The sequence below is a fragment of the Boleophthalmus pectinirostris genome, unplaced genomic scaffold, assembly GCF_026225935.1.
Source record: "Boleophthalmus pectinirostris isolate CB_2022bp ecotype Guang Dong unplaced genomic scaffold, ASM2622593v1 HiC_scaffold_16, whole genome shotgun sequence".
Taxonomy (NCBI): domain Eukaryota; kingdom Metazoa; phylum Chordata; class Actinopteri; order Gobiiformes; family Gobiidae; genus Boleophthalmus; species Boleophthalmus pectinirostris.
In genome coordinates this window covers 36,523,207-36,535,191 of record NW_026571095.1, presented here as the reverse complement: position 1 = coordinate 36,535,191, position 11,985 = coordinate 36,523,207, and the positions used below count along the sequence as shown (strand labels likewise).

Genomic DNA, 11,985 nt, shown 5'->3' with positions numbered 1-11,985 from the left:
AGGTTTTTGTTCAGAGACTGTGGGTTTGCTGTCACTGTGGGCCTCACAGCACAGTAGTACACAGCAGAGTCTCCACTGCAGCAGACGACACCAGCACAGAGACGACTTTACTTTTTACATCAAACTTGAATTGTTTTACATCCCCTCTACTGAAACTCCAGTTCCAGAATATGAAATCAAGAATTCTGGAGGTTTTCCTGGATATTGTCGATACCAGAAGAAATAATCACTGAACGATGGTTCTTGGTGATAAGAGTATCCCAGAGAGACAGAGGAGCCTTCTGAAGCGCAGACCTCAGGCTTTAGAGCAGTGAGCTCTTCACATCTGACTCCTACATGAAAACAAATGAATGTAGAAGTTAGGAACATATTTCCTGCTGCTTCTTGCTCTGTGCTTCAGTAAGTGTTGAGTGGATGTAATAAAGTGTGAACATAGGTTTCAATAAGACTTACCACTCAACAAAAGCAGGAGCAGTGCTGCCATTAAAGGAAACATGTGTCCAAAACACAGCTGAGTGATCCTCATGTGAACTTTCTGAAGTCTGCTTAGTTTCTCACACTGACAGTTGGCTTTGCTGCGTCTGTGTTTAGTCTGAAGCTTCACAGAGAGTGTCTCCCTCTAGTGGAGCTACTGCAGTATTGTGTTGTCTTTGCTCCAGAGGTTTTTGTTCAGAGTTTTGGTGTTTCCTGTCACTGTGGGCCTCAGAGCACAGTAGTACACAGCAGAGTCTGTCACATCCACATCCTGGATCTTCAGAGAGAAAGAGTTTCCCTCAGCTTCAACTTCAAATCGCTCTTCATTGAACTCTGGAGATTTAATTGTCTTAGACCACGACGATGATAGTTTAGTTTTCTTTAACATGTATTTAGGAGCTCCTCGTCCTTCTTGTTTGTACCAGAACAGAGTTGGACCTGAGTCGCTGGTTGTAAAAGTACAGAGTATTGTTGCTGTGTGTCCCTGAGTGTCAGAGGTGTCTCCTGTTGGCTGGGTCACTGTGTCTTCTCCTTTACACTCTGGGGAAGAACACAGGAGCACAACCAGAGCTGAGAGCAGTGTACACAGGACACACTCCATCTTAAAAGCTCAAATCCTCTCAAGTGTCTGTGTCTGCTCCTCTCTTACAGTCTGGCTCCTGTCACGTCCTGTCATGTTTCTGTGTGCTCTATGCTGAAGTTCAGAATCAGAAAGTGTCTCCCTCTAGAGGACGTGTGGAGTACTGCTGTTTTCTCTCACAGGTTTTTGTTCAGAGACTGTGGGTTTGCTGTCACTGTGGGCCTCACAGCACAGTAGTACACAGCAGAGTCTCCCACTGCAGCAGGAGAAATGATCAATTGTGGTTCAGTTTCTAATTTAAATTTAGACTCAAACCTGGGTATAGGCAAGTTTCATTGTTGACAAAAGCGCACGTTGCATGCTGGGAATTATTTTGGTCGGCGGCAAGAAACACTAATTCAACATGACGGACGGAGCGAGAAAGCACGTAAAGGGTATTGATCCTGGTTATTTATCCACTCTAACGGCAGAGGACCCAAGACCATTTGACCAGAAATTGGTCATAAGCATCGACGGACGACAAATCACCCTTTTCAACCCCGACAAAAGGTGGACCAAACTAAATTTCTGGTCAGAATCTCCAAGTCCCTGGACAAATATTCACTTGGGCGATATCCACAATGACTTGGTGGAAACTCCTGGGCCATTCACAGCAGAAAAGATGAAAACCTCCAAGAGTCTCGATGTGTTGTTGAACTTGTTGGAGTCCACGGTTTGTTAGGATCTTCTACGTTTGCTCTGCGGATGTTTGAAAGTCGTTTAATTCACCATTAGTGGTTCTTTTCACTCAGAATACGAAAAAGACATTTTTCTTCTTCTGTGCTTCTATTTGTGCATCTGATAATGCAGCAGGAATTTACCATTATCGGGAATAAATACGCGAGGTTACACACTGTGTTTGACGCTACCATGTTTTTTGCCTCGGACCAAAATATTTCCCAGCATGCAACACGGGCTTTTAATAACAATGACGTCAGCTCAAACTCGCCTATAGTTACACGTTTTGAAAACCCATAATAACGAGAGACCAGGAACTCCGGCTGTTTGTTTGAACGTTGTCGATAAAAGTAGAATTGTTTTGTGATGGAGACCGAGCCTCCGTAAAATGACTCCAGAGAGAAACATGTGTCCAAAACACAGCTGAGTGATCCTCATGTGAACTTTCTGAAGTCTGCTTAGTTTCTCACACTGACAGTTGGCTTTGCTGCGTCTGTGTTTAGCCTGAAGCTTCACAGAGAGTGTCTCCCTCTAGTGGAGCTACTGCAGTATTGTGTTGTCTTTGCTCCAGGGGGTCACACAGAAATGTCCAAAACCTCTGATACAAACTTCAGACAATGAGGAAAGAGGAATAATAAGAATAGGAAATGGAATATTTGCTCACTGGTATTAGGGATACAGTAATAATAATCATCATTAGTGTTATTGTTTATTTCCTGTCAGTGTTGGGAAGTTTACTTTTAAAATGTAATCCCCTACAGATTACAGATTACATGAACCAAAATGTAGTTTGTAACATAATCCATTAAATTACTTGAAGTGAGTAATGTAATCTGATTACTTTGGATTATTTGATTTGCTGTAGAGAAACAAAGACCAGGAAATCTGAACATAAGAAGTTTTGTTTGCTAAAAGAAAATTAAAAACCCAGACTTTACTTGATCAGATTAAAAATATTATTGATAGAAGACGAAGAAACATGTCCACACAGCAGGATTTAGTCCTGTTAAATCCTGCTTTAGACCTGGTTTAAACCTGGTTTAGACCTGGTTTAGTCCTGGTTTAAACCTGTTTTAGTCTTGTTTTAGACCTAGTTAAGTCCTGGTTTAGTCCCAGTTTAGTCCTGGTTGAGAGCTAGTTTAGACCTGGTTTTAGACCTGGGTTAGTCCTGGTTTAGACCTGCTTTTAGTCCTGGTTTAGTCCTGGTTTAGTCCTGGTTGAGACCTAGTTTAGACCTGGTTTTAGACCCGGTTTAGACCTGGTTTAGTGTCTGGCAATAATAAAAAAAAAAAAAAAGGGGGATATAGCCGCAAATGTGAAAACAGGAAAATCCCGCCATGTAATCCATTTATTTCAACAAAGTAACTGTAATCCAATTACCACTGAAGCAGTAACTGTAACTGAATACAGTTACTCATCATTTGTACTCTGATTACATAACTCTGGTACATGTAATCTGTTACTCCACTACACTGTTTCCTGTGTTCTTTAATTTAACATGGTTTGAATCGTTTGTTGAATTGTTTATACCTTTTTTTCATAATCATAATCATAAAAGAATCATAAAAATAAAAGAAACGTAAACCCAGTCAATACATTTATGCAGTGGTTGCCCAATAAAATCTAAAATGATTGCATCTTAAAAGTATAATTAAATAATTTCGAATTATATCCAAATAATCTCGTTTTCAATTCTGTCTGTTTGAAACATGTTTGTAGTCACGGTGTCCTTTTGTCTTTTTTCTCTACAAATAAAAACAGACACATTCCCTCTATAATACCGAAAAATCACAGAAGCAAAAATACCCTAATAATAATAATCTCTAGGCACAGAGAGGAAAAATATTATTCATTACTAAAACGAAAATTTCAAAATGTTTTAAGACGCAAATAAAATCTCATGTAATTTTTTCTGCTCATGACAATATAATAACACGATATAATGAAACAATTTTATTTGTGAGTTTTATATTTTATAACTTATCTTTCTATTTTTATATTTTATTTGTGATTTTTATATTTAATATCTTATCTTTTTATTTTTACGAGTTTATTTATTTATTTACGGAAGTGACCTGTTCGCTTTTCTGTCCAATCACAGTGCACGCTCCTGTGACGTCACCGCGCGGCCCCAGTGACAGTGGAAGAGCAGCCGCGTTTATTTACGCCCGCAGAAAAACACTTTTATTTCGCTTTTATTTTGGATTTTTTCGCTTTTATTTCGGGTCAGACAGAGAGAAGAGGTGGGTCTGTACAACAACTCATTCTTATGTAACAGATAATACTCCCTACAACTGTACAACTCACCCTTATGTGACTGTTAATACTCCCTACAACTGTAATTGTATTACTTATCTTTCTGTTTTATTTGTGATTTTTATATTTTATTTTTTTTATTACTTATCTTTCTATTTTATTTGTGATTTTTATATATTATTTCTTATTTTTATTTTTTTTACTTATCTTATTTTTATATTTTATTACTTATCTTTTTATTTTTATATTTTATTTGTGATTTTTATATTTTATTTATCTTTCTATTTTTTTATTACTTATCTCTCTATTTTTATTATTTATTTATATTATTGTCCACCCCAAGTCTGCCCTTCTCCATTTACGTGTTTGTTTATTTATTTATTTACGGAAGTGACGTGTTCGCTTTTCTGTCCAATCACAGCGCACGCTCCTGTGACGTCGCCGCGCAGCCAGAGTGACAGCGGAAGAGCAGCCGCGTTTATTTACGCCCGCAGAAAACGCCTTTAATTCGCTTTTATTTTGGATTTTTTTTGTGTTTTTTTCCGGGTGAGACGGAGAGAAGCGGCGGGCCCCGGTGCGCTGTGAGGCCCGGGCGGCTGGAGCGCGCTCTGCCCCGGCCTGCTGCTGCTGCTGCATGCTCCGGGGCGGACACGGCGGCGGTGACGGAGGCCAGAGCCCGAGAGAGGCGAGGCTTCTGCGGGGAGAGACGGAGCGACGGGCCGGTGTGAGGTGAGGGTCCGCCGGTGTGCGGGGAGGGTTTCTCCGGGGACGAGGGGCGGGAGAGACCGTAGAACCCGCCCTGGTGCCCGGCTTCAGCTGACTGAGCTCCCGGGCCGCGCTGGACTCCAGGCTCCAGAATATCGGTGGAAAAGGACGATTCTTTTTAGATTTTTAGACAAATTGATTATTATTGATCCACAGGAGGAAAATTAAATATAAATGGTGATAATAAATTCTAAATAAGTAGCCAGAATTGCCCGTGGGTAATAAATATAAAAGTGACCTGGACCAAACCAGGTCTGGAACAAGGATTAAACCCGGACTATGCCAGGATTGGAATGAGGACTCAGCCTGGACTATGCCTGGACTGAACCAGGATTGAAACCAAGAACCGGGACTGGAACCGGGACTGGAACCGGGACTGGAACCGGGACTAGAACCAGGACTAGAACCAGGAGTAGAACTAGGAGTAGAACCCGGACTATGCCAGGACTCAACCAGGACTCAACCAGAACTGGAATCAGGACTGAACCAGGACTAGAGCCAGGACTATGCCAGGACTAAGACAGGATTGAACCCAGGACTGGAACCAGGACTCAACCAAGATTAAGACAGAACTAGAACCTGAACTGGAACTAGGAATTAAAACAGGACTGAACCATGACAAAAACAGGGCTAAACAAGGTCTATCCCAGGACTGAACCAGGTCTGAACCAGAACTAAACAGGGACTAAACAAGGACTAAAAAGGGACTAAATGGGGACTAAAAAAGACAAAAATAGAGCTAAACCAGGACTGAACCAAGACTAAACCAGGACTGGAACCAGGTCTAGACTGACAAAAACGGCTGAACCGGGACTGGAACCGGGACTGGAGCCAAGACTATGCCAGGACTGAACCAGGTCTGAACCAGGACTAAACAGGGACTAAACAGGGACTAAACAGGGACTAAACCAAGAACCAAAAACAGAGCTAAACCAAGACTGAACCAGGACTAAACCAGGACTAAGCCAGAACTGAGATCAGGACTATACCAGGACCGAACCAGGACTAAAACCAGAACTAAACTAGGACTGGAACCAAGACTACGCCAGGACTTAAAACAGGACTTAAAACAGGACTGAACCAGGACTAAATAATAATCGATCAGTGTATTTGTGTTTAAACTCGCGCTGCTACAGTTTTTGACAAACTTCTACAAATGTTCCGAAATATGGGATTTTTGGGTGAGTTTAAAGTTCAGATTTCCGTCTTCGGATCAGGACTCTAGCGCCGGCGGGGTTTTCCGGTCTGACCCGTGTGCCGCTCCGTCCCGTGTGCCGCAGGTGGATGGGCGCCCCCTAGCGGCAGCATGAGTGCAGAGCCGGACGCCCTGGCTGTGGTGAACCAGCTCCGGGACCTGGCCGCGGACCCCATGAACCGCCGGGCCATAATCCAGGACCAGGGCTGTCTACCCGGACTCATCCTGTTCCTGGACCATCCCAACCCACAAGTGGTCTACTCCGCTCTGCTGGTGAGAGGACCGGACCGGGACCAGGACTGGAGCAGGACTGAACCAGGACTAGACAAGGACAAAAACAGAACTAAACCAGGATTAAACCAAACCTAAACTGACAAAACTAGGACTAAACCAGGACTGGACCAGGACAGGAGCAGGACTGGAGCAGAACTAGACCAGGACAAAAACAGAACTAAATCAGGACTAAACCAAATCTAAACTGACAAAACTAGGACTGAACCAGGACTAAACCAGGACTAAACCAGGACAGGACCAGGACTGAAACAGGACTGAAACAGGACTGGACCAGGTCTAAACCAGGTCTAAACCAGGTCTAAACCAGGTCTAAAACTAAACTGAAAAAACTAGGACTGAACAAGGACTGGACTAGGACTAAACCAGGTTTAAACTAGGACAAAAACAGAGCTAAACAAGGACTATCCCAGGACTGGAACCAGGACTATGCCAGGTCTAAACCGGGACTAAACCGGGACTAAACAGAGACTGAACGAGGACTAAACCAAGACAAAAACAGAGCTGAACCAGGACTAAACCAGGACTGAACCAAGACTGAACCAGGACTGGAACCAGGACTAGATTGACAAAAACAGGGCTGAACCAGGACTGGAGCCGGGACTGAACCAAGTCTAAACCAGGTCTGAACTAGGACTAAACAGGGACTAAAAAAGGACTAAACAAAGATAAAAACAGAGCTAAACCAGGATTGAACCAAGACTAAACCAGGACTAAACTGACAAAAACCGAGCCAAACAAGGACTAAGTTAGATTAACACATTCTACATCAAGACTGAATGTATGAACGAGGACTGTACCAGGTCTAACGTAGAACTAAACCAGGACTAAACTGTACTCTTGTCTGATCCCGTCTTGTGATTGTCTCTTTCAGGCGATCCGGTATCTGTCCGAATGCAGCGCCAACAGAGAGAAGCTGAAGGGAGAGCTGGGCATGATGCTCAGCCTCCAGAACGTGGTCCAGAAGTGAGTAACGGGGATTTTAACCCACAACCTCCTCGTTACAGGGCAGGACTTGCACACAGAGCTCACGAGTCTAAACCCTCCTCACTCTGTATTTATGTGAACTTTTTGGACAACAGATTTAAAACTTTGCTCTTAATATTTTCATTTCACGGTTATAATTTTGTCTCAGGTCCACGACTCCCGGAGAGACGAAGCTTCTGGCGTCGGAGGTGTACGAGCTGCTCCAGACGACGGCGGCTCCGGAGCCCGAGGCCAGGGACCCGCCCAGCGCCCGCAGGAAGGCCCACTTCTTCCTGGGAGCAAGTAACAAGCGCGCCAAGACCGTCATCCTGCACATCGACGGGCTGGACGACCCGGTAAGACCCGGTTTAGACCTGGATTAGACATGGTTTAGACCTTTTATGGTGAGGTGGAGGTGTGAGGGGGCGTGGTCTGTCCTTTTATGGTGAGGTGGAGGTGTGAGGGGGCGTGGTCTGTCCTTTTATGGTGAGGTGGAGGTGTGAGGGGGCGTGGTTTGGTGCGTGCCTCTCGTAGCTACTAGGCGTATGCACTTACTTACGACAACTCCTGCACAGTTTTTTATAAACGAGGCCCCAGGTCTAGTCCTGGTTTCGTCCTGGTTTCGTCCTGGTTTCGTCCTGGTTTCGTCCTGGTTTAGTCCTGGTTTAGTCCTGGTTTCGTCCTGGGTTAGACCTGGGTTAGACCTGGGTTAGTCCTGGGTTAGTCCTGGTTTGGTCCTGGTTTGTGTCCACACTTGCACCACAAAAGCTAAACTCGAATAATCCAAGACTAGAACAGGACCATGGACAAGTGTGAATGCACCCAAAGGCCAGTCCCGGCTCAGTCCCGGCTCAGTCCCGGTTCAGTCCTGGTTCCTGGTTTGTGTTCCAGACTCGTCGTGGTCTGTGTGAGGAGGCCCTGCTGAGGATCAGAGGAGTCATCAGCTTCACGTTTCAGATGGCGGTGAAACGCTGCATCGTTCGGATCCGCTCGGACCTGAAGGCCGAGGTACGGACCTGCCGGGTTTAGTCCGGGTTTAGAACTGTTTTAAAACTGAAGAATTATAGGATCTGTGTCTGTTTCAGGCTCTTGCATCTGCGATTGCCTCCACACAGGTCATGAAGGCCCAACAGGTCGTCAAAGGAGAGAACGGAGAAGAGGTACTTCATCTGACCTTCTCCTCTTCTCCTCTGACCTTCTTTGCTCCTTTGACCTTCTCCTCTTCTCCTCTGCTCCTCTGACCTTCTTTTCTCCTCTCCTCTTCTCCTCTGACCTTCTCCTCTGTCTCCTCTGACCTTCTCCTCTTCTCCTCTGTTCCTTTGACCTTCTCCTCTTCTCCTCTGACCTTCTCTCTTCTCTGTTCCTTTGACCTTCTCCTCTGTTCCTCTGACCTTCTCCTCTTCTCCTCTGACCTTCTCCTCTTCTCCTCTGACCTTCTCCTCTGTTCCTCTGACCTTCTCCTCTGCTCCTTTGACCTTCTCCTCTACATCCTCTGGGATCTACAGAGAAGGACGGTCCTCTGACATCATCACCTCTGTGTCCCTCAGGTGCTGGTGCCGTTCCCGGAGGACAGCTCTGTGGAGGTGGAGCAGAACCAGGACTTGCCGGAGTACCTGCCCGAGGACGAGAGCCCGTCCCTGGACCCGGACCGGGCCGTGACCCGCGTGGGCTCCGCAGAGGGAGGGGCCGGCTGGTTAGGCGCCGCCGCCAACTTCCTGTCGCGCTCCTTCTACTGGTGACATCACTTCCTCCCCAGATGTCAGTCAAAACGGAATGATTGGCGGAGCGTCGCGGTTCGGCCCGGTTTGGATCACAAACAAAATCCACCAGTGTTCAATTTCAGAACAATTTATAATTCCTCTCAATTTACATGAACATTATTTTTACTACATTTTCTGAACCTTTACTGCACCTCACATGTGAGAAGGGGTTTGGACCTGGTTTGGACCTGGTTTGGACCTTTTTTAGACCTGGTTCGGACCCTTTTTAGACCTGGCTTAGACCTGGTTTTGACCTTTTGTAGACCTGGTTCAGTTTGGACCTGGTTTGGACCTGGTTCAGACCTGGTTTAGATCTGGTGTAGACCTGGTTTCGATCTGGTTTAGACCAGGTTTAGACCAGGTTTAGACCTGGTTTAGACCAGGTTTAGACCTGGTTTGGACCTGGCTCAGACCTGGTTTGGACCTTTTTTAGACCTGGTTCAGTTTGGACCTGGTTTGGATTTGGTTCAGACCTGGTTTGGACCTTTTTTAGACCTGATTCAGACCTGGTTTGGCTCTGGCTTGGACCTGGTGTAGACCTGGTTTAGACCTGGTTTGGACCTTTCTTTTTTAGACCTGGTTCAGAGCAGGTTCGAACCTGGTTTGGCCCTGGTTTAGACCTTTTTTAGACCTGGTTCGGACCTAGTTTAGACCTGGCTTAGACCTGGTTCGGCCCTAATTTAGACCTGGTTCGGACCTGGTTTGGACCTTTTTTAGACCTGGTTTGGCCCTGGTTTGGCCCTAGTTTAGTCCTGGTGTAGACCTGGTGTAGACCTGGTGTAGACCTGGTGTAGACCTGGTTTAGACCTGGTTTAGAACTGGTTTAGAACTGGTTTAGAACTGGTTTGGACCTGGTTTGGACCTGGTTTAGACCTGGTTTGGACCTGGTTTAGACCTGGTTTGGACCTGGTTTAGACCTGGCTTAGACCTGGTTCGGCCCTAATTTAGACCTGGTTCGGACCTGGTTTGGACCTTTTTTAGTCCTGGTTTAGACCTGGTGTAGACCTGGTTTGGACCTGGTTTGGACCTGGTTTGGACCTGGTGTAGACCTGGTGTAGACCTGGTGTAGACCTGGTGTAGACCTGGTTTAGACCTGGTTTAGACCTGGTTTGGACCTGGTTTGGACCTGGTTTGGACCTGGTTTGGACCTGGTTTAGACCTGGTTTGGACCTGGTTTAGACCTGGTTTAGACCTGGTTCGGCCCTAATTTAGACCTGGTTTGGACCTTTTTTAGTCCTGGTTTAGTCCTGGTGTAGACCTGGTGTAGACCTGGTTTAGACCTGGTTTAGACCTGGTTTAGACCTGGTTTGGACCTGGTTTGGACCTGGTTTAGAACTGGTTTGGACCTGGTTTAGACCTGGTTTAGAACTGGTTTGGACCTGGTTTAGACCTGGTTTAGACCTGGTTTGGACCTGGTTTGGACCTGGTTTGGACCTGGTTTGGACCTGGTTTAGTCCTGGTTTAGTCTTGTTTCACTGCATTGACCTTCTCTTCTTGGTTCAGATTCTTTTTAAACCAAATTGTCTTAACCAGATCCTGCAGAAGAACACGTCTCTTCAGCTCCACTTTAAATCTGAGCAAACTACATTTAAAATATCAAATCAGTCTCTAAATATTCTTCAAAAATGTTTTTACTGAACCTGTCGCCAAGGAACAGGAAACGATGGATTTAAAGATGCACTGTGTAACTCTGCAGGTGGAGGGTCGTCTGTCTGCTCGTCTCCATGGAGATGATGTTTTGTCTGGAATGTTCCACACTATGGCAGCTTAGGACGCGCCCACCACCAGAAGAGATGCACGGTGAATCTTTAAATAATATCATCTCCACGCACTGTGAGGACGTGGGCTCAGATGACCACAGATGTACACGAATCAGTCCTGGTTTAGTCCTGGTTTAGTCCTGGTTTAGTCCTGGTTTAGTCCTGGTTTAGGCCGTGATTCACTACCGGCGAAGTGCAGTTTTGTTTAAGTTTTTAGGTCAGAAACGCCTCAGAAAATGGAGAACATGCAAACTCCGCTCTGGAACAGAACCCGGGACCTTCCTACTGTGAGGCCAGTGCGCTCAAGCCACTGCGAGAACAGGCACCTCCTTCACTGTACCACTTCGTCAACGATACCGATACCGTCTGATCTCGAGAGCCGAGCAGCCGTGAGATTAAAATGACGAGTTTGTGGAGCAGATCCCAAACAAATAATTACGAGAAGGTTTAACTTTTGCGGATCAGAATTTTGGAGATTTTTTTGAGTCGAAAAGATTGAAATTACGACATCGAATTCTAGAGCATGATCACGAACGATTGGACAAACATTGAGGACATCGTAAAGGCCGGTGACCCACATGTTGGATTGTTTTAAACCCGATGAGTGCTTTATTTTGTATCGAACCCGTGTCTCCTCTTATTATTTATATTATTTATATTTTTTAACTTGTTCTCCTGTTACACTTTTCCGCCGTGGTTCTTTTTATTTTGCACATTTTAAACCAACGAAATGATTCCTTTTCGCGTGTTGAGGGAGGACGGAGAAATCCAGTGTTCAGAAAGTTGAAATGTAGTGGTACAAAAAGTGAAGTGTTTTTTTTTTGTTGTTGTTTTTTTTCAAGCCCCGCCTCTTCACGCGGACTGACCAATCACACGTCTTCAATCCGTGTATCATTCATTCATTCGTTTTTCAAAATAAAACCAAAAATAAGAAAATGAAAAAAAAATAACTGTTTTCTTCATTATTTGTCTCCAAAATCAAAATTAAAAAAACAGATAATGATTCGTTTTTTTCAGTTTTCCATTTTGTGTTTAAATGAAAAATGGAAAAAAACAGATAAAGGCCGTTTCCTGTTTATGTGACTCCCGTGACTGCGATGCCGGACTTTTGTACTGCATACGGACTGAACCAGGACTGATCCAGGTCTGGGACATCGCATCGGCATCGCAGTCACTGAAGTCACAAAAAGTCTGGAAACGGCCTTTCTCCATTTTGTCCAT

At 45.0% G+C, this 11,985-nt stretch overlaps 1 protein-coding gene across 1 annotated transcript; it reads left to right on the top strand.

Annotated features, from left to right (window-relative positions):
* Positions 1 to 4,453: 4,453 nt before the first annotated feature.
* On the top strand, positions 4,454 to 10,198 carry LOC110153957 (armadillo repeat-containing protein 1-like). Its single transcript, XM_020917887.2, has 7 exons — positions 4,454 to 4,756; positions 6,073 to 6,260; positions 7,153 to 7,244; positions 7,414 to 7,600; positions 8,136 to 8,252; positions 8,330 to 8,404; positions 8,792 to 10,198. The coding sequence occupies exons 2-7, from the start codon at positions 6,099 to 6,101 to the stop codon at positions 8,981 to 8,983; spliced, it is 825 nt and encodes a 274-aa protein (XP_020773546.2). The 5' UTR covers positions 4,454 to 4,756; positions 6,073 to 6,098; the 3' UTR covers positions 8,984 to 10,198.
* The last annotated feature ends 1,787 nt before the right edge of the window (positions 10,199 to 11,985 follow it).